General features: G+C 47.6%; 1 protein-coding gene across 1 annotated transcript in view; it reads right to left on the bottom strand.

Annotated features, from left to right (window-relative positions):
* The window catches only part of TDP1 (tyrosyl-DNA phosphodiesterase 1), an 83,635-nt gene that overhangs the window by 1,487 nt on the left and 61,585 nt on the right, over positions 1-20,563 (bottom strand). Inside the window, exons 14-15 of the mRNA XM_029239740.1 lie at positions 16,155-16,257; positions 5,652-5,760 (exon numbers count right to left, since the gene is read on the bottom strand). Of these exons, the coding sequence (XP_029095573.1) occupies positions 5,652-5,760; positions 16,155-16,257 (212 nt within the window). The remainder of the gene's footprint in view (positions 1-5,651; positions 5,761-16,154; positions 16,258-20,563) is intronic.

Genomic DNA, 20,563 nt, shown 5'->3' with positions numbered 1-20,563 from the left:
TGAAGCCTGAGCACCTAGAGCCCCTGCTCTGAGAAGCCACCGCAATGAGATGCCCAAGCACCACAACGAAGAGTAGCCCCTACTCTCAACAACTAGAGAAAGCCCACGTGCAGCAACGGAGAACCAATGCAGCCAAAAATAAATTATTTAATTAAAAAAATATATGGGTAGGGTATAAATACACTGCAAGGATTAAAAATAACCCCCCATACTATTGTTCTGAGAAATACAGAGAGATGGAAGGGCCACATGCTTATAGTAAACTGGCCACTTGGCAGGTCAGCTGAGATGGACCATCCCACTGCAGCAGCTGCCCGCCGGCACCGCCCGCAGCCCCTGGGGGAGGCTTTCTCCTTTTCTTGAACAGAGGCAGGCGGTACCTTGGAGGCCGACCCGGCAAACAATGGTATCTGTTGCTCCTTCCACCCAGCCTCGCTGTTTGTTTTGAATAATCACAGGGCAAGTGCAAATGGAAGCTCCCAGCAGGAAGTGCAGGAAAAGAATGCCGAAGATGACAACAAGTTATCAGAACCCTGTTCTCTCCCCTTTGGCCTTGAGATGGTTTGAAAGCATGAAACCACACTTTCTGGTAATTAAGTTTCTTAAGAGGTAAGGGACTAGCAGGGCTGGCAACTTGACTCCACGGCTACTCACTGGCCTTAAGAAAGCACCCACTCTCTTCCATTGGAAACACCATCTTCTGTGGCTGGACTTCCCCTTATTTACCTCTTTCCCTGCAAACTGCTCTGTTGGGCAATGTCTGCTCTGCTTAATCCCCCAGGCAGAATACCCCCCCAATCCTTGCTATATGAATAGCCATTAGAGAGATTCTTCACCAGTGCAGATCTGTGATACAGACATTTGCCAGTGAGGCTGTAACTTAAAGACCACCACTGCATTTACAGTGGACCCTTGAACAACTTGGGGTTGAACAGTGAGTGTCCACTTATATGCGATTTTTTCAATAAATACACACTACACGATCAGTGGTTGGTTGAATCTGGGGATGTGGAACTGTGGATACGGGTGGCTCACTATGCATCTGTGGATTCTGGGATCCAAGGTGGGTCCTTGACCAATTCCTGGCAGATACCAAGGGATGACTATTCCTTTCCCTTAAATTTAGCCAACGATGACCAAGCGAGGACCTGGAAACCACGCTCCTGGCAAATCCCCCTGAGGCTCTGCTTTATAAATGAGCAAATGTCTGCACCTCCCGGGCAGCGCCTCTCCATGCCAGCTGCAAGGCCTTCCACTACCGTGGGGGAAGGCCACAAAAAGGGCCAAGAGGAAGGCGAAAAGAGGGGGGTTATGATTCTGTTGTGTCTTTTTACCCATTACTACTGGAAATCAGCCATTACCACTCACTGGCTCAGATGACGGCCTGTTTTAGGCAATCCTCCTAAACTGTCCCGTGAGAGAACAACTTGCCTCACATGATACAGTCACATGTGTATGTGAAATACTTGGTAGTGCTGGTTAGATGCCTGGTACTCCGCTAGCCAAACATGAAGGCCTCTCAAGTTTACGGTCCAGGGGGCAGCAGACAAGCAGGCACGCCCTGCTGCTGGGACGCTGAACCCCACTGTGTCTGTGCAGCAGCTCCCTGACTGGGCTGATGTGGGAATTGCTGGCACGTTTTTCTGGGACCCACCCCTGGAGAGCTCGTTTCAGTAGGTCTGGGCTGGGGCCTGGCAATGTGCACCTTTGTCAAGTTCTAAAGGTGATTTTCACAGAATCTGTTTGGGATCTGAGGTTAAAGGGGATGAAAAACGCCTTTTTTTTTTTTTTTTCTAGAATACGATGAAAGGATTTAAAACAGGAGAGGGAACGATCAGAGGAGCCTGGCAGCAGCGTGGAAGATGGCATCCAGGGGGAGGAGTGCAGAACCAGGGAAATAAAGAGCAGCACAGTCCGGGTGAGAGTCCGGGTGAGGCCTGTGTTAGGGCCACGGTGGGGGAGGACGAAGGACAACCTGGGGGGCATGGTTCCCTCTGTGTGTCCCTGTGGTCAGGGACTGCATGCTACAGTGTGTGATTTACAATGTTAGTGATTTTGCTTTGTAAAAGTTTTCTTTTAAAAACACGGTTCCTGTTGTAAAATGGGTTTGAGTACGTGTAACTTTTCATGGGAGGAGTAATATAAACTCAAGGAGGGCAAGGATTTGTGTCTGTCTTGTTCACTGATCTATTCCAACCACCTAGCTGGTATCTGTGCACAGCAGGTTCTCAATGATATACCTGTGGGGAGAGAGGATAAGCAGCAAGCACGAAGCAGGTACCCCTGTAGCTGAGTCTTTGTTTTATTTGATCAATTTCTTGGTGTCAGGATGTCTGGTGGTCTCTTGTATCCAACTGTGATTTGTTCACATTAGTGTATTTCTCTGCTAAGCTTTTCTTATTGTCTCCTGACTTAAAAAATACTGAAAAAGATCTTATATATGTTGAAGTGGGTTGAAAATCACTTATTCAAACGCAGTGCTTTTTTTTTTTTTTTTTTTTTTTCCGGCTGCGTTGGGTCTTCGTTGCTGTGTGCGGGCTTTCTCTAGTTGCGCTGAACGGGGGCTACTCTTCTTTGCGGTGCACAGGCTTCTCATTGTGGTGGCTTCTCTTGTTGCAGAGCACGGGCTCTAGGCGCCCTGGCTTCAGGAGTTGTGGCTCACGGGCTCTGGAGTGCAGGCTCAGTAGTTGTGGCGCACGGGCTTAGCTGCTCCGCAGCATGTGGGATCTTCCCGGACCAGGGCTCGAACCCGAGTCCTCTGCACTGGCAGGTGGATTCTTAACCACTGCACCAACAGGAAAGTCCCAAATACAGTGCTTTTGAAATGTTCTTAACCACTCAACTTTTCCAAGCACTGGTAAGATGCCCTTTTTTTTTTTTTTTTTTTTAACATTTATTTATTTTTGGCTGTGTTGGGTCTTCGTTGCTGTGCCCGGGCTTTCTTGGGGGCTACTCTTTGTTGCGGAGCGCGGGCTTCTCACTGCAGTGGCTTCTCTTGTTGCAGAGCACGGGCTCTAGGCATGCGGGCTTCAGTAGTTATGGCTTGCGGGCTCTAGAGCACAGGCTCAGTAGTTGTGGCGCATGGGCTTAGTTGCTCCGCGGCATGTGGGATCTTCCCGGACCAGGGATTGAACCTGTGTCCCCTTCATTGGCAGGCGGATTCTTAACCACTGCACCACCAGGAAAGCCCAAGATGCCTTTTTTAAGGCACACATGACTCCCCCAAATGTTGGCTTTACAGGAAATGGTGATATCTGAATCCCTGGCATTATTCTACATGCTAGTAAAGCAGTGTGGAAGGTAAAATAGTACTGATAAAAAAAACTAAAATGTTCCAGTCTCTCTCGCATATGTCTTTCAAAGGAAATGCGTAAAAAATAGAAAACTCACTTAAACAATGGAAAACTTCTGCTTGCTGGTCAAATAAAAGGATTACCATTTTTATTACATGGTCTAAGACACTACCTAGTTGTAAACTTTTAAGTTCTTGGGAATGCTTTTTCTAGTGGAACTGAGGGAACCTCAGGATATTTTTAAGGCTCCTCTACCTCTTCCATTCTTGCTTTTACAGTCCTTTGGAGATTAGGATTAAAGGGAGGGGGTGAAATTCCAGCCAAGGTTCCTGGCTGCGGGTGGGAGGTACAATGCCTGAGGCCAGACTGCAGGAGGCTAAGCCTAAATAAGGCTGTCACAGTTAGTCCTTCCCACCTCCAACCTGTTTATTCAGGAGCACTCAGGTTGGGGGTAGGGGTGAGGGACATGAAGAGCAGAGAAAGGGAGAGAAGGCAGAGGTGCAGCGCAAAGCCAGAAGCGGGGAAGGTCACTCACTGGGTCATGTCCTGGGTTAGGGACTGTCCTGCACAAGCCTCAGGCTCTTCTGAATGTCAGCTCATCAGGAGGAGGGGGAGGGATGGCCATCAATCCACTGTCATAACTGAACTGGACATTTTAAATAACAGAAACAATGGCTAACAGAAATCAGCTAACTCTGAGCTGGACGCTGGGTTAGATGCTTTCTAGACCATATCTCGGTCACTCTTCAACACTGAGCTGTGCACTCTCATGTTCTCATTTTGCAAACAGAGACACTAAGGTCTAGAGAATACAAACCACTGCCCAAGGTCACTTAATAAGTTGTCAGGCTGGCACATAAACACGGCCTGGATCTAAAGCATCTGTGGGTTGGAGGGTGGGGAGGAGTGGTCACGGATTTCTTGAAATTCTGGTAAAACCTCTTGCTGGTGAAAAGTGAATGTGTGTGAACTTACAACACATTTAGAGGACTTGACACATTTAGAGGACTCAGAAAACTGCACACGGCTTGGAAGGAAGGGAACAAGAATACTTTCCAAAACAGCATCCACACGACTGATCAGAGAGAGATGAAGTCACCTGGGTGAGGCAGGATGAACTCTGCCAGGTGTGCCAATACAATCTGAGAAGTGGGTCCATCAGAAGGGCAGGTTTGGCTCACCACGAAAGCCAAAAGGGCGAGTGACGGTGGGGAGGTAGCTAGGACCCAACCAGCATCGCTCAGGGAAGGAAGGGACCCACTGGGGCAAGGCTGACTCCGTTAGGGAATCCGAGAGTTTGGAATATTAATGGGGTGGCATCATCAAAATTTACCAATCAAAAACCAAATTTTCCCTGTTCACATTCAGCCTTCACTCAAAAACCACAGATTATAATCTGGCTACCTGTGTAGGCCTCTACCGTCCAGGGGAAAATACGCCAGCCACAGTGATAAAAGAATCTGCCATTTTAAATTAATAAGCTTGTCCCGATTACGCATCTCCTCCGGGGTGAGCTTGGTAAAGTGTGAACTCACCCCAAAGACATTTTCTGGGGCTGAGCAGAGCAGCCCTGCGGCCGGCGGGGCTGGGTCAGAGCTGGGATGAGGTGGTGCCCGCATCCCAGCCAGCCTTCCTCCCAAAAGCGCTGGGAACCTGGACCAATACTCCACTGGCTTTCTCTTGTGAAAAATACCTGGTCACTGCCCTTGAAGTCCTCACCTAGCGCAGCAGTTCTCAGAGTGTGTGGCCTGGGGACCGACTTTTTAAGGGGGTTGGGGAGGGAGAAATACCTGTAAAGTCAAAATTACTGTCAACATAACATTAAGCCATTATTTGTCACTTTCACGTGAGTGTACAGACGCTACACGACCTGTGTGATAACACAACAGAGCAGCTGTGAGAATCCGGCTGTTAACCCAGATAATAAAGGGGTCTGCAAAAAAGGTAAACAATGCCATCTTCCAAACTAAATTGTTTTGGGGAATAGTCATTTTATATATTTTTAAATATACAAATGGGTTTATTAGTATCTTTAAATAAGTTAATAAATATTTTAAAATTTATTGGTTTTAATTGCTGATATGATACATATCAATAGCTATAAAAGCCCACGTAAACAAAAGCCCTTTGTGGTCCTTAGTAATAAAATGTAGAGGGGTTCTGAGACCAACCAGTTTGAGAACTGCGGCTCCGGTGGCCACACACAGGGCAGCAAGGGAGACTCTGCAAAAACCTGCGCTTCCATGGCCACCCACGAGCCAGGCTCCCAGGGAGAGCCCAACCCAATGGCTTTCCCTGGGCTCTGTTTGTTTCTGCTCTGGTACACACACCCAAGGTTTTCTTTCACCAGTGTCTCACCTTTACTTCCATACAGTTCTGGAGGCAGGTCATATGGCACAGGAAAGGAGGCTGTTGGCTCCTGGCTCCCTGAGAAGAATTTCTGTTTCACTCTGAAACTGTCCAGGCCCTGCAGACACAGAGAATCTATAATTGCATCTCATTTTCTGGAAAAAGATAGCAAGAAGCAATTATATTTTTATGATACTCACAACAAAATTCAGAGCTATTTTTGTTATTTCAGCGCTATTTTTGATATTCAGTGGGTCAAATATATTTACAACACTCCCCCCAAATATTCTTTCCTAAAAATAAGAGAGGTCCAAATGTCAGAAAATAAATTATAGCAAAGTTTGCAAAAGTCTAATAAAGGATACAAAGACATAAGAGAAAAACAATTTTGGATGTTACAGCCCATTTCTACTAACCTCTGTGTACAGCAGCAAGGAGTGTGTAGAAGACACTGTGTAAAAATACCTCTGAATACTTTCGATATTGCTATCTGTAGTAATGGGCTGTTCACTCTGGTGAAGAATGAAAGTTGCTTTCATGTATCATGAAAGTGTCCAATACGATGGGATAGGAATATAAAAGTGAGAACTCTTCAAGACCCGTCAAAATGGAAGGTTTATCCCAAGAACTCGAGAATAGGCTACTATTAACTCTGGATCTGAATCAGGGTGCAACTATAGGTGCCACACCCAGGCCGATGTACACACTGCACTGCCTCCTCACACAGGGCCTGCCCGGTAGTGGGGGTGCCTACTACGTCGGCTTTTGCCCTCCCCAGGCCTCCACGCATCGATCATCTCCTGGCCCCCTTCCCGGATGATCCTGGCATTCTGTTTTTGCCTCATTCCTCTGGCCACCCATCCACACATAGATCCACCCTTCTCATCCTAAATACCCACATATCAAACAGTGCTAACGTCTATGAACCCACATAAAGAGCTACAACTACAGTTCTTCGGAAGATGAGGTAAGTGTCAGGGCTGTGTGGACCTGGGCATTGGGCAACCTGAGTTGAGTCTCTGTGCTGGTATTTACGGGCTGTGTGAATGGCTCACATCTGCATTCATTCATCCCACACATTATTTCTTGAGTCCCTCTTTTGTGTCAGGCATGAGTGCCGGGCACTGAGTGTACAGGAGTCAGAACAATTATCACGATCCCTGTTTTCATGGCATGTACAGTCTAGTAGGGAGACATTAAACAAATGCATTTATAGAAGTAAAATAAACAACTATAATTTTTGATAAGCGCTATGAGAAAAACAGAGGAGTCCTAGAAGAGAGAATAGTAGGCCTGTTTTAGATTTGGGGGCGAGCGGGTGCTCAGCGGAAGCCTCCCTAAAAAAGTGACATTTTAATTAAGCTCTGAAAAGTGAATAGTGTTTTGTCAGTTGAGAGTGGAAATAATAACGTTCCAGGGACTTCCCTGGTGGTCCAGTGGGTAAGACTCCGCACTCCCAATTCAGGGGACCCGGGTTTGATCCCTGGTCTGGGAACTAGATCCCAGAGTTTGCATGCTGCAACTAAGAAGTCCACATGCTGCAACGAAGATCCCACATGCTGCAATGAAGACCTGGTGCAGCCAAATTAAAAAAAAAAAAAAAAAAAGTTCCAGGAGGAGGGAACAGCATCTGCAATGGCCCAGAGGTGGCAAAGAGTTTGCATGTGCTAGGAACTAAAAAAGATGGTCGGTGGGACACTTGGCCACTTATTCACTAGGCCTCAATTTCCTCATTTGTAAAATTGGAACAATAACTTTCTGGATGTTACCATATTAACGTTTCTTACTTCAACACCTAGCATAAGTCTTGGTGCATAGTTGGTCAAGCAATTTTGAGCTGCAAAAATGGGATTAAAGTACCTTCCCTGCTTACTTTATAGGCGTCTGCATAGAAGCAAATGGAACAAGATGCACAAAAGTGCTTTGTGCCAGTGAAGACCTACAGGAAGGTAGGGGTGACAGCACCAACCAAGGTGGTGGCTAGTAACTCCGTGAAAGGCAACACGTGACAGACGCTGGGCACAAACTCTAGGCAGACAGGGAAGAAATGACCTCTTGCCAGTGGCAGGTTAAGAAAAGGGTCTGTAGAAAATATTTTTGCTGGGCCTTGAAAAATTGATGTAATTTTGATAGAGAGCTGGCAGGGAAGAGCATCAGAGGGAGATGGGCATGACCAAAGGCGGAGCTGGAAAAGCACAGAGCTGGCATTTCAGGGGGACAGCGAGTGAAGCAATGCCCAGGAGGAGAGCCTGGGACACGGGAGAAGAAACGCAGAGACAGGCTGCAGAGGGTTTTGAAGGAAGCGGCTTTGGACATCTGAGGCTTCTACCTGTTTATCTGGGCCCAACTCCTGGCCACAGTGACTCAGGATGGGAAGCGGCCTGAGTCAGAGGTGCTGGAGAAGAGTTCACCTTTCTCTGGGGAGCTCACCTGGCAAGGCGCGAGCCCTCAGCTGCTGGGGGCGCCTCACGTCCTTCAAACAGAACTGGGTGTTAGAAGAACTGAACATTGATGACATGTCCCACGCCCCTGGATTTAGCCCTGCCTGAAGCAAGTTTGAGCTGGTTATCCTTCACTTACAACCCAGGGTGTCACAGGACCCCATTTAGAGTGTGGCCTTTACTGTGATATATGGTGAGGAGTTGCAGGGTTTTTGGTTTTTTTAAATTTTTTATTTATTTATTTTTGGCTGTGTTGGGTCTTCCTTGCTGCGCGCAGGCTTTCTCTAGTTGTGGCAAGCAGGGGCTGCTCTTTGTTGCAGTGCACGGGCTTCTCACTGCAGTGGCCTCTCCTGTTGTGGAGCACGGGCTCTAGGCGCGCGGGCTCAGTTCTTGTGGCACGTGGGCCTAGTTGCTCGGCGGCATGTGGGATCTTCCCGGACCAGGGCTTGAACCCATGTCCCCTACACTGGCAGGCGGGTTCTCAACCACTGTGCCGCCAGGGAAGTCCCGAGGTGCAGGGTTTTGAACAGAGAAGTTCCAGTGTAAAGGTGGAATGGCACAGACGGGAGAATGCATTGGACTGGGAATTGCTAGAGCCCGAAGACCAAGAGCTATTACAACAGGAATGTGAGATGGATTAGAGATGGTAATGGGGATCCAAGTATCATCACAACAAAAGCTGAGATAAAAGTGAGGTAAATTTGGATGAGAAACAGAAAGACAGAAATGGATCTGAAAGAGGCTGAGGGAAAACGCAGTAAAAATCAGAGCCGAAAAAAAAAAAAAAAAAAAAAAGAAAGTGGGGGACTTCCCTGGTGGTCCAGTGGTTAAGACTCCACACTTCCACTGCAGGGGGCATGGGTTCGATCTCTGCTCAGGGAACTAAGATCTTGTATGCTGCATGGAGTGGCCAAAAAAAAAAAAAAAAAAAAGAATTCGTGCCTGGGCAGATGGGATCGGATGGGATGACTGGGTATGGATGGGCGAGTGGCAGCAGTGGAATGCCAGGACGTGGCTCTATTCGCTGAGTCAGAGAACATGAGAGGTTACAAAGAAACACCACCTGAAACAATTGCCCAGCTGTGGCCTTCTGGGAAACGCTGAGAGCCCTGAACCCATGCGCTGGGCCCAGGGCAGGCTGTCAGAGGTGGTGCAGAGAGCACGAGGGGGAGTTAATGTGGCAGCTCTTGTCAATTGTATTAGTTCTTCCAGCCAGAGCCATCTTTGGCAACAGAGGGACAATAAAATAGTTTAACCAGAATGGAGAAAAGAGAAAGTAAAGACTTGAAGACTGAAAGTTCTTGGGGATTTAGTGGCAGCATTTTTGATTCCGATTGTAGGAAAGAGAGCCCGCCATCTGGGGAGCAAATGAACCTGGGGCTGAGCAGGGCCTGAGCTGGCTCTCAGCCCTGGGACAAGGGCAGGGATGCTCAGGGTACCTTCCTCTGGAGGAAGGAGTTCAGGACATCGATCCATGATTCTGAGATGGTCTGTGCATTATTCCCAGAGGTAGGAGGCGTTCTAGACACAAAGTGCTGGGCAGCCTAGTCGGCGCCTGACAAAGTATGTACTCAGTAAACACCAAAATGCACCAAGTTCAAAGAGAGAAAATTTCTGTCTCCCTGAAATACAGATGCCTGAGGGTTTGGAATACAGCTGCTGGTCTTGAAATCATTAGATGATCTTTCCTATATTGAGATTTTTCTGAACCTAAATGCATTAGTCTAATCTAAAAGTTAAATACACTTAAATTAAAGGGACAACTCAAAAAGCATAATAAAACTGATAAATTGACGTGAGACATTAAAAGAATCAAGTCTTCAATTAAACATTTATTAAGCACCTACTATGTAGCAACAACAGCCAAGTGCTGGGTACACAGTCAAATGTACCTTGACATTAACCCCCAAAGCCCTTGCAAGTGTTCCTAATCACAGGGAAAGCTACTGACTCCATGCTCTATGGCAAGTTAGGTTAATTTCGTAATGATGTGTTTATTGATTCATTCATTTAAAAGCAGCAGAAAAAAATGGGAAAAAAATCAATACTCGGTTACCAGGGACTTATCAGCTTCCAGATCAATCCCCGAAGTTTCAAATGGCATCTTAATTATGAATAGGAAGTGCTGGTTCTCCGCCCACTGCAGTTTGTAGGCCACACAGCGTGTCCCTTCACACGGCCATTGGTTCCTGAGTGACAGGCCTGTATGACGGCTGCGGGAAAGGGGAGCTGCCGGGTTTCTTCCGGCCGACCACCCCTGCAGCGTTTGAGACTGTGCCGTTCTGGGCACAAAACCTGACCGTTTGCAACGCTGGCCTCAAGCCAGCATTCAGGAGCACAGAGATCAGGATGGCCCACTGGTGAAGGACAGAAGCAGCAATCCTGGCTGCTGCTAACTCAGAAACGTGGGCGTTTCAGACATGCAGTTCTGCCTAAGGGCCACAAAGGTGGGCTGACCTCAAGAAACTGGATTTTGGATGCTGTCCAGTCAGAAGAACGACTACAAAACTGGGTGCTAAGTAACTCTTTGGCAAATGTGTAACTAAAGGTATAAAAAGGAATCACACTGGGCTTCATTTCACAACAAACTGCCTTACTGTCAGTAACTCTTTGAAGATTATGGCCAATGCCGAAAATTTTAAGACACTAAATGAATATATAGGGATTGGCATTTGTAGTTAAGGCAAGAGACTTCTGTGAGTGAGAGCGAACGTGAGCCTGTGTGTACGTTTTAGTTTGCACAGAACAGCTACAGGTGAGCTATCCCACGCTGCAAGTTGCTCACGACGAGATTCGTGAGCACACTTAAGCACCTACTGCACCCGACGCCCCTTGGACTAAATCCACGTTGCCTCTGCAGCCACTGTTTTGCACACGTGTTCTCCTCACAGAAAGGGGAGAGGGTACTCTGGGAACCTCAAGGGAGCAACACCGACAGACTTCACTAAGAGCCTCCCGTGTGCCAGCCCTCCGTGAGAGCAGCTCCCAGCCCAGTCAAGGAGACACACGAGTCATCGATGACAACACAGGGGACACAGGAAAAGCCCCGGTTCTTGAGGGCTGTGGGGCACAAAGGAGGGACCCCTGGAGCAGAGATGTGAGAGGCCGGTGGGGTTAGGGGCCTCAGGGGGTCGTTCCTGCTACGGATTAAGGCTGCTGAGAAGGGTGGTATGGTGGCTCATTCTACATGTCAACGTGACTGGGCCATGGGATACCCAGGTAACCGGTAAACATCACTCTGGGCATCGCTGAGGGTGTTTCTGCATGGGGTTAATATTTGAATCAGTGGACTGGGTAAAGATGATCCCCGCCAACGATGCACCATCCAGCCAGTAGGGGGACTGAGTGGAACAAAAAGGCCGAGGAAGGGCTGCTTGGCTGGGACATCTGTCTTCTCCTAAACTCAGACTGGGACGGAAAGCACGGGGTCCTGGTCCTCAGGCCTTCAGACTCGGGCTGGCCCACACCACCAGCCCTCCTGGTCTCCAGCTCACAGACGGCAGAGCTTGGGACTCCTTGCACTCCAAAATCGTGTGGGCCGATTCCTCACAGTAAGTCTCTTTCTATGTGGATCTATATATCCTATTGGTTCTGTTTCTCCAGAGAAGGCTAAGAGGCCTGGTCCAGAATGAGAGGCAGTCGCTCTGTGTGGCTGGAACACGAAAGGCCAGGATCGAGAGGGAAGAGGTCAGACCCGAGCAGTCAGGAGTCAGGCCACAAAGGGAAAAGCAGGCCATGCTAAGGAGTCATAGGATTTGAAGCAGGTGGGAGACATGACCAGATTCATGGTCTGTAGACGTTCTGGCAGCAGTGGGCTGAGCAGCTTGGAGGTGGCCTGGGAAGTGGGCCGGGAGGCAGGTGTGGCCGCGGCGGCAGCAGGGATGGCCAGAAGTGACAGGTTTACAGGGTGCGTTAGGAATTGGGGATGACAAGCCTAGGTGATTAAACATGTGGGGGGAGAACAAGGAGTGGGGGATGACTTCCTACACCCTGAGTTGGGACAGTGGGTGAAGGCAAAGAGCGATTCATTCAGAATCAGAATTTTGTAACAGTGTGGTGTAGGTGATTAAGATATGATTTTGACGGCATCTGTAAGGCCCTTCTCCTCAAGCACCCCGCATCATATAAAGTACACTAAATCCTAAGGGGAGGTAAGTTTTACAGATTCAAATTCTCTGAAAATTGGCCTGATGAGACCACTAACCCTGCTTAAAAACTGATGGCTGGGGCTTCCCTGGTGGCGCAGCAGTTGAGAATCTGCCTGCCAATGCAGGGGACACGGGTTCGAGCCCTGGTCTGGGAGGATCCCACATGCCGCGGAGCAACTAGGCCCGTGAGCCACAACTACTGAGCCTGCGCCTCTGGAGCCTGTGCTCCGCAACAAGAGAGGCCACGACAGTGAGAGGCCCGCGCGCCGCGATGAAGAGTGGCCCCCGCTTGCCACAATTAGAGAAAGCCCTCGCACAGAAACGAAGACCCAACACAGCAAAAATAAATAAATTAATAAACTCCTACCCCCAACATAAAAAAAAAAAAACAAAACTGATGGCTTTCCACTATTCGCGTGGGACAAAGTCCACTCCAGCACGTCCTGCTTGCCACCTTCCTTCAGAGCAGGACTCCAACCGCACAGCCCAGGCCACCCCCCGGCCCCTTCCAGGCACGTGGAGCTGGTTGCTATTTCTCAAATATAACGTGCACTGTTCCCTCTGGCTGGAAGCCTCATCTCCCCTGATGGTGGGTTGAACCCACATTCATTTTTCAAGACCCAGGTCAAACGTCATCTAAATGAAGCCTTCCCCAAGCCCCCCAGGCAGACTGTTCACTCCCTCTTCTCAGTCCTTATATTCTGGACACCCCATAGCTCTCATCATCTACTGTGATAACTTGGGTCTGCTTCCTTAACTTATCCACGAGCTTCCTGAGAACAAAGAGTCCATCTCTTCCTCCCTGTGTTCCCAGGAGGAGCCAAAGAGGACGCAGGAGGTGCTGATGGAGCTGACTGTACAAGAGGTCATCTCAGGCAGCCAGATGTCCGGTGACGAGCCTGGCGTGCACTCTGAGGACGGACAGCCACTCCTTCACAAGCTAAGTCTCATTCTGTGCTCCTATAGCCTCAGCAAGATGACTAATTACCTCCTGTCATAGACCTCTGGGTTGCCCTCAAAGTCAAAACCATAAATGTTAATTCTGTGAGGGCAAACAAAGGTCTACTACTTTCCCAGAAGCTCCACGTAACAGTAAATGAAGCAGATGAGTTAGAGTGGCTAAGGACAAAGTCTCCTATGTTGCAAGATCCCCTTTAACTGCTTTCTGCAGATAAAACACACATCAACCCACTTACAGGTAAAACCTTCTGGCAGTAAGTTCCTACCTCTTGAGTGGCTTCCTAGCTCACAACAAACCCCCTTTTCTGGAAACAGGCCCCTACTGGGGGACGGGGTTGGGAAGGAGAGAGGCGTGCGGGGCAGACCCAAGCTTGCGCAGTGACTATAAATACAGAACCTCTGGTCACAGGGCCGAGAAGCCATGTGGTGGAGTCACAGCAGGGGCGGCAGCCCAGAGAGCCTGCCTGCTGCCCGGGCCCCAGAGCCGGCCGGCCCGTCCCCCCCACATCTCGGCTGTTCCTCCCTTCCTTTGATTCCATGACTCTCCCCCTTCTATGGGCCTATGTCAGCTCAAGTTCGTGTCTATAAAATGCACCTAAAAGAACTCGGACACCCACTTTGAGCCCTCTGGGTTCTGCACGCTCAGGCCAGGTGCCCTCCTCACATGTCTGAGCACCCAAGCTCGCACCTGGGACGTCTCTCAAACACGGCGTCTGCTTCACTTCTATGACCTTCTTGCTCACTTGACCCTTAGCTCCTTTGGAGGCAAGGTCAAATACTTGTGTACTGTCCACATGTCTCATCTCAGCGCTTGGCTCAAGTCATTTATGATTTGCTAAAGGACACGACGATCCGCCCAGATGGGAAAAAGTCTGATAGCAAGACAGCGGCAGTGTGTGGGTCCTCGTTAATGCTGTGGAGCAAGCCTGCTGTAAAGCACTGCTACCCTGCATGCTGAGACGCCATGGAACCGCCTGCTGGAGAAGCCACTGTCTCAGTATGTCAACTACACGGGTCCCCCTGCTGGGGGCCTCGCTCTTGAATCTGCTGGCACAGGACGGGGTGGAGGTGGGGGAGTCCATTTTTTAATATTCTTGCCTGATGGTCTTTATAAATAACTAAATCTCTACTTTACCTAGAATGCACTCTAGTGGGACTCGCTCTTATTCCAAAAGTATAGGAATAATAGCCTAGTCTAGAGTCAATTTGGGGATTCTAAATGATTATGCCCACTCTTTCTCTAATGTACAGACAGAAACAATATTAGAGGTAAAAATTAGTAGCTTAGAAGGGTTGAGTGGTCCTGGAAGTGCAGTATACTTCTTTCCTAGCATTATTTTTATGATGAGGGATAAGGTCAGAACAGTTAGAAATGACTAGAATTTTGCAAATGCTGACATGAAAAGCCAAACAAGAGCAACGTGGAATTTATTCCTTTACTTAGGTGATTATTGGGAGCTAATTCTAGCTTGAGTTCGAAGCTACAGCCACTGTAATCACACCACAGGACTGTGTATTATTACCCTGTTGCTGAGAATCTCCTACCTCCCTGTGATATAGCTGAGAGATCACAGAAGGATCAGTTAGAGACGGAGGCTTGAGAGCTAGATCCACTCGGCGGTGGAACCTTAGGGAAGTCACCTCCTTGTCTGTGGAAACCATCTACCGACGGGGCTGTGGAGGTGGTGATCGTTAGCTGAAAGCAGCATCAGGATCTGCTGTTTGACTCTATGGGAAAGAAATAAAAAGTGCTAGAATCTGCTCAGGAGAGGCCTGTGGGACAGTTCAGTAGTGAAACCCTCTGAGACAGAGAAAAGGATGGATAAAGAGTGGTGAGGGGAGAAGAAAGGGAGAGGGGAGCTCTTCCCCAGAGCATGCGTGAGAAAAGGAACAGTGGGGAGGCCTGTCAGGCTGGGCAGGAGGGCAATCTCAGCTCGCCTTGAGACGATGCCCACATATCACAGGGCCTGGATATAAGTCTCGGGACAAGCACACAGCACTCCCCTGGCTAAGTCTTCTGGTCCAGTCCAAGTGGTTTGCCATGGGGCTGCATCATGTGTGTGTTTAGCTTAACTAGAGCAAGTGGCAAAAAAGAGAAAAAAAAAAAAGCATTACACATCACATGGTGTGGGCAGTTCCAACTGCATCCACCAATGAGTGTGTGCCCAGAGTGGGGCTGGGGGTGAGAGGGGGTACTGGGGACCCTGTGTGCCTCTGAAAGAGGGAACAGCTCTCTGGGCCAAGAGGAATTCTAGTGTTGAGAGAAACATACGGCTTGTAAAACCCAGTCCCTACACAAAAACTAGCTACTCTGTTGGGTGTTCAGCTGCAGAAACTGAGCGCTGTTCCAAAGCCAGGATGCAAGCTGGCTGTTCCGGTGCCCTTCTGGGGGGCTTCCCAGGGAGCCTGGTAACACGTCCTCTGCGACCCCCGGGACTCTGTTTCTAGCAGATGCTGTGAGCTTCCCTGCCTCCCTCCCGGCTTGTGCTCAGGCCACTCCTCCCACGAGGCTGCCCTTCCCGCTCCTCTCCGCTGACCGAGAATCCTCAGCATCCTTCATTGCCCCCAGGCCGAGCAGCTTCTGAAGGCGGTCTCCAGTCACCTAGAACAAGCCTCGCACTTGGCTGACTCATTCCTTTGGTGACTTGTCACTTACTACCTTATAGTAAATTTTCACATGCTGGTTCACAATCTTCATTTAAAGGTTGTTATTAACTTTACCCAAAGCAATGCCTTTGATCACTAATCTGGAACACTCCTTGAGAGCAGCGATCCCCTCACACCCAGAACAGTGATCAGTGAATAAATTCATCGGCTCGAGCCTGCGGCTAGGAGCACAGGCTCCGGGTCAGTGCACAAGCTTGCGACCTCCTGACCTCGGGCAGGTCATCGAGACTCAAGAAGAGAACACAAACCCCCATTTGCTTCACTCATGACCAATCATCTATCAAGCGTGCACTTACAAATGCTGACGGGAGGAAAAGGACGCCGAGCTCATAGGAGCGGATCATCAGCTGGGCGCCGTTCTTCTCTAACGCTCCCCAGGCGGCCTTGGACAGATTGGCGCTGCAGGGACAAGGACAGGGAGAGGATTGACTCAGTGAGGTGTTTTAGCGCGGGTCAAACTCCCACAGCTGCAAGAACGACGGTCAACGCCCGAGAGCCGCAATCATGTCCATTCAGCTTCTGGCAGAGTCCTGCATTTTGGGAAATGGAATGTAAATCCTGCTGTGCTATATAATTCTCAAGATTTATCCAACTGCTTGGTGAGAATGTAAATTGATACAGCCACTATGGAGAACAGTATGGAGGTTCCTTAAAAAACTAAACATAGAACTACCACACGACCCAGCAATCCCACTACTGGGCATATACCCTGAGAAAACCATAATTCAAAAAGAGTCATGTACCACAATGTTCATTGCAGCTCTATTTACAATAGCCAGGACATGGAAGCAACCTAAGTGTCCATAAACAGGTGAATGGATAAAGAAGATGTGGCACGTATATACAATGGAATATTACTCAGAAATGAAATTGAGTTATTTGTAGTGAGGTGGATGTACCTAGAGTCTGTCATACAGAGTGAAGTAAGTCAGAAAGAGAAAAACAAATACTGTATGCTAATACATATATATAGAATCTAAAAAAAAAAAAAATATATATATATATATGGTTCTGAAGAACTTAGGGGCAGGACAGGAATAAAGATGCAGACATAGAGAATGGACTTGAGGACACGGGCAGGGGGAAGGGAAAGCTGAGATGAAGTGAGATAGTGGCATGGACATATATACACTACCAAATGTAAAACAGATAGCTAGTGGGAAGCAGCTCTATAGCACAGGGAGATCAGCTTGGTACTTTGTGACCACCTAGAGGGGTGGGAGGGAGACACAAGAGGGAGGGGATATGGGGATATATGTACACGTATAGCTGATTCACGTTGTTATACAGCAGCAACTAACACAGCAATGTAAAGCAATTATACTCCCATAAAGATGTTAAAAAAAAAAAAAGATTTATCCAACTGTTAATTAGAGATAGCTTCACCCTCACCTGCGTTTTCCCCTGAGAGCAGCTATTAAAATAATTATCCTTCCTTAGAAAGACCCCCACCCCAAAACCCCTTTCTTCTTCACGACCCTGCTGTAGCCCTAGACAGGAGATCTCATTTTGTTGTATATAAAAGTAGCACTTAAGAAAAAAAACTATGTCAAGGAAATGCAAATCAAAACCACAATGAGCTATCACCTCACACCTGTCAATGGCTATCATTAAAAGGACCACAAACAACAAATGTTGGCGAGGATGTGGAGAAAAGGGAACCCTGGTGCAGAGTTAGTGGGAATGTAAACTGATGCAGCCACTATGGAAACAATATGGAGGTTCCTCAAATAACTAGAAATAGAACTACCATGTGATCCAGGAATCCCACTCTGGGGTATATATTCTAAGAAAACAAAAACACTAATTTGAAAAGATACATGCACCCCCCTGTTCATAGTAGCATTATTTACAATAGTCAAGATAGGGAAGCAACCTAAGTGCCCATCACAGATGAATGGATAAAGAAGGTGTGGTATATATTAGCGGTCCCCAACGTTTTTGGCACCAAGGACCAGTTTCGCGGAAGACAGTTTTTCCACGGACCAGGGGTGGGGTGGGGGGGGTTGGTTTCAGGATGATTCAAGCGCGTTACATTTATTGTGCGCTTTATTTCTATTATTATTACGTTGTAATATATACTGAATAATTATACAACTCACTATAATGCTGACAGGAGGCAGAGCTCAGGCGGTAACGCGAGCAGTGCGGAGCAGCAACTGTAAATACAGATGAAGCTTCGCTCGCTTGCCCGCCACTCACCTCCTGCTGTGCGGCCGGGTTCCTAACAGGCCACAGACTGGTACCAGTCCATGGCCCGGGGGTTGGGGACCCCTTGTATATATAATACACACACACACACACACACACACACACACACACACACACACACACAAGAATATTACTCAGTCATGAAAAATGAAAAGTTGCCATCTGTAACAACATGGATGGACATGGAGGGTATTATGCTTATGAAGTCAGACAGAAAAATACTGTATGTTACCACTTATACATGGAATCTAAAAGATAAACAACTATAAATATAACAAAACAGAAAGAGACTCACAGATACAGAGAACAAACTAGTGGTTACAGTGCGGAGAGGGAAATGGGGGGCAAGACAGAAGTGGGGGATTAAGCGGTACCACCTACTGTGTATAAAATACATAGGCCACAAGGATATATTGTATAACACAGGGAATAGAGTCAATATTTTATAAAAACTATAAATGGAGTATAATCTATAAAAATACGGAATCACTATATTGTATACCTGAAATTAATATTATAAATCAACTATACTTTAATTAAAAAAAAAACTCTGTCAATATAATCTTACAGAGTAGTATCTTAAGCTTCACATTCCCTTTTCTGCCTTTGGTTTTGGCCAGGGAGTGCTAATTTCTACTTTCAATCAAAAGAAAACAGCTCCAAGGGCACTAGATTGGTATTTGTATCCAGAAAGAAATAGTGCCTTTAGTTTCATGTTTTATGTGGACAAAGAGTTGTTGAAACGGCTGAAAATCACACGATGCAGTGGGAGGAAGAGGCTTGGACCTGACCGGAGGCACCAGGATGCGAGCAGGATGCCCAGGAGCAGAGATGAAACAGCTCCGAGGCATCTTTAGAAACTCTCTCCTGCAGCAAATCAGGCCGAGAGCTCTCATCCATCCATTAATCAGTGTAAACTCACTGGGACCATTTTTTTCAATTAGGCTCACCCAAATTCTATCTCATTTTTAGAATGGAGAGTAAAACCTCAGCTATTTAGACCCTTAAAGCCTGACTTTGTGGATAACAGAAAGATTCATTCACTGGGGCATCAACCACTCTCCTGAGCCAAGGGCTGGGACTGCTGTCATGCGGATTGAAGTCAAGGAGAAAGAGGCATCAGTAAGGTGAAAAGAACGATCTCTGTTCAGCATTCTATGGGAACAGACAAGGAGGAGTATGGAAATCAGAGCTAAGGAAGCTCTTAAAGCAATTAAGCTACAACTTCAAAAAAAAAAAAAAAAGGGTATTCACAGACCTCCCTACCTTCTTAAATGGACCACACTGAGGACAGGGGACCTTTCTTTGATGCCCAAGAGCCACAATCATGAATGTGTCACAAAGACATACAATGCAGAGGAAGTGGGAAGTTGACAATAAAGTGATATTACGACTCTAGAAAAACAGTTTGCTTTTATTTCTCTCGCTTGTTAGTAACATAAAGTGACTGCCTGGGCCGAGACACAGGTTTAATGGCAAAACCAATCAGTGAGCGTGAGGTGGAAGCCGTCTTCCTATGAATAATTTTTCCGGCTTTCTAGATTATCGCCTTCCTGGTAACTCCCTCAACTTGTCGGCAGAACATTATAGGCAAGAGGCACTTTCCGGAAGGCTTATTCTCACTCTTCCCTCACTAGTCACATTTTCCTCAACATCCCAGGATCTGAGGGCTTATTCCAAGGTAAAGATCAATGGAGATCATGAGAACATCTCCTCAGACGGTTTCCTGCAACTCTCCTTTGTATTTGGCCTCTAATAGAATTCTAAGCATCTGGAACCTTAAACTGTATCCTGAATAATGAGACTAAAAGTCTCTTGTAGGCTGTCTAGGTGATAAATTTTTATTCCTTGAAATAGCATCTTTGATACTTCTTTACACTCTGAATACACTTTGGATAACTGGTACGCAGGGCGGCCAGCACATGGGGTATATATTTGCAGACTCTGACCCGCCTGCTGTGTGTGTGGATGGGCATCCGCCAGTGTCGGGCAGAGGTACGGTGGCACCACAGGGCTGTTTATGACAAGCTTGTTTACTCCTAAAACGCCAAAGGAGTTCCAGCTTCTCGTCTTCTCCATTCAGGACCCACATCTACTGCCCGTCCTGGCTTCTTGCTGTGGCCACTACCACCCCTCAAGCTCAGTTCTCCATAACTTCTATCCCCTGCTGGCCTGAGCTGCTTCTCCCCCCAGTGCTGTGCTTTCATTCTGGGTACTGGATGTGCTTCATCACCTAAGAGCGTTGGGGTCTGAACTGACTTTGCATTCTCTGGGGTATCGAACATTTGTAAGTTGGAGAACTTCGGAGGGTAGGATTCTGGATGTCCCGCGTTGTACTGTCCATCAGAAACTCTGCCCAAGCCTTTAAGAAAGTAATGGTGAATAAAACAGTGGCTTCTGGGGGATGGAGGTGTGTATTAGTCACGGTTCAACCAGAGAAGCAGAACGTGTGTGTGTGTGTGTGTGTGTGTGTGTGTGTGTGTGTGTGTGTGTG

The sequence above is a fragment of the Monodon monoceros genome, unplaced genomic scaffold (genome assembly GCF_005190385.1).
Source record: "Monodon monoceros isolate NGI ecotype Baffin Bay Population unplaced genomic scaffold, NGI_Narwhal_1 Super_Scaffold_21, whole genome shotgun sequence".
In the NCBI taxonomy this organism is placed as follows: domain Eukaryota; kingdom Metazoa; phylum Chordata; class Mammalia; order Artiodactyla; family Monodontidae; genus Monodon; species Monodon monoceros.
The sequence above is the reverse complement of the archived record's forward strand: the minus strand, read 5'-3'. Positions and strand labels throughout refer to the sequence as shown.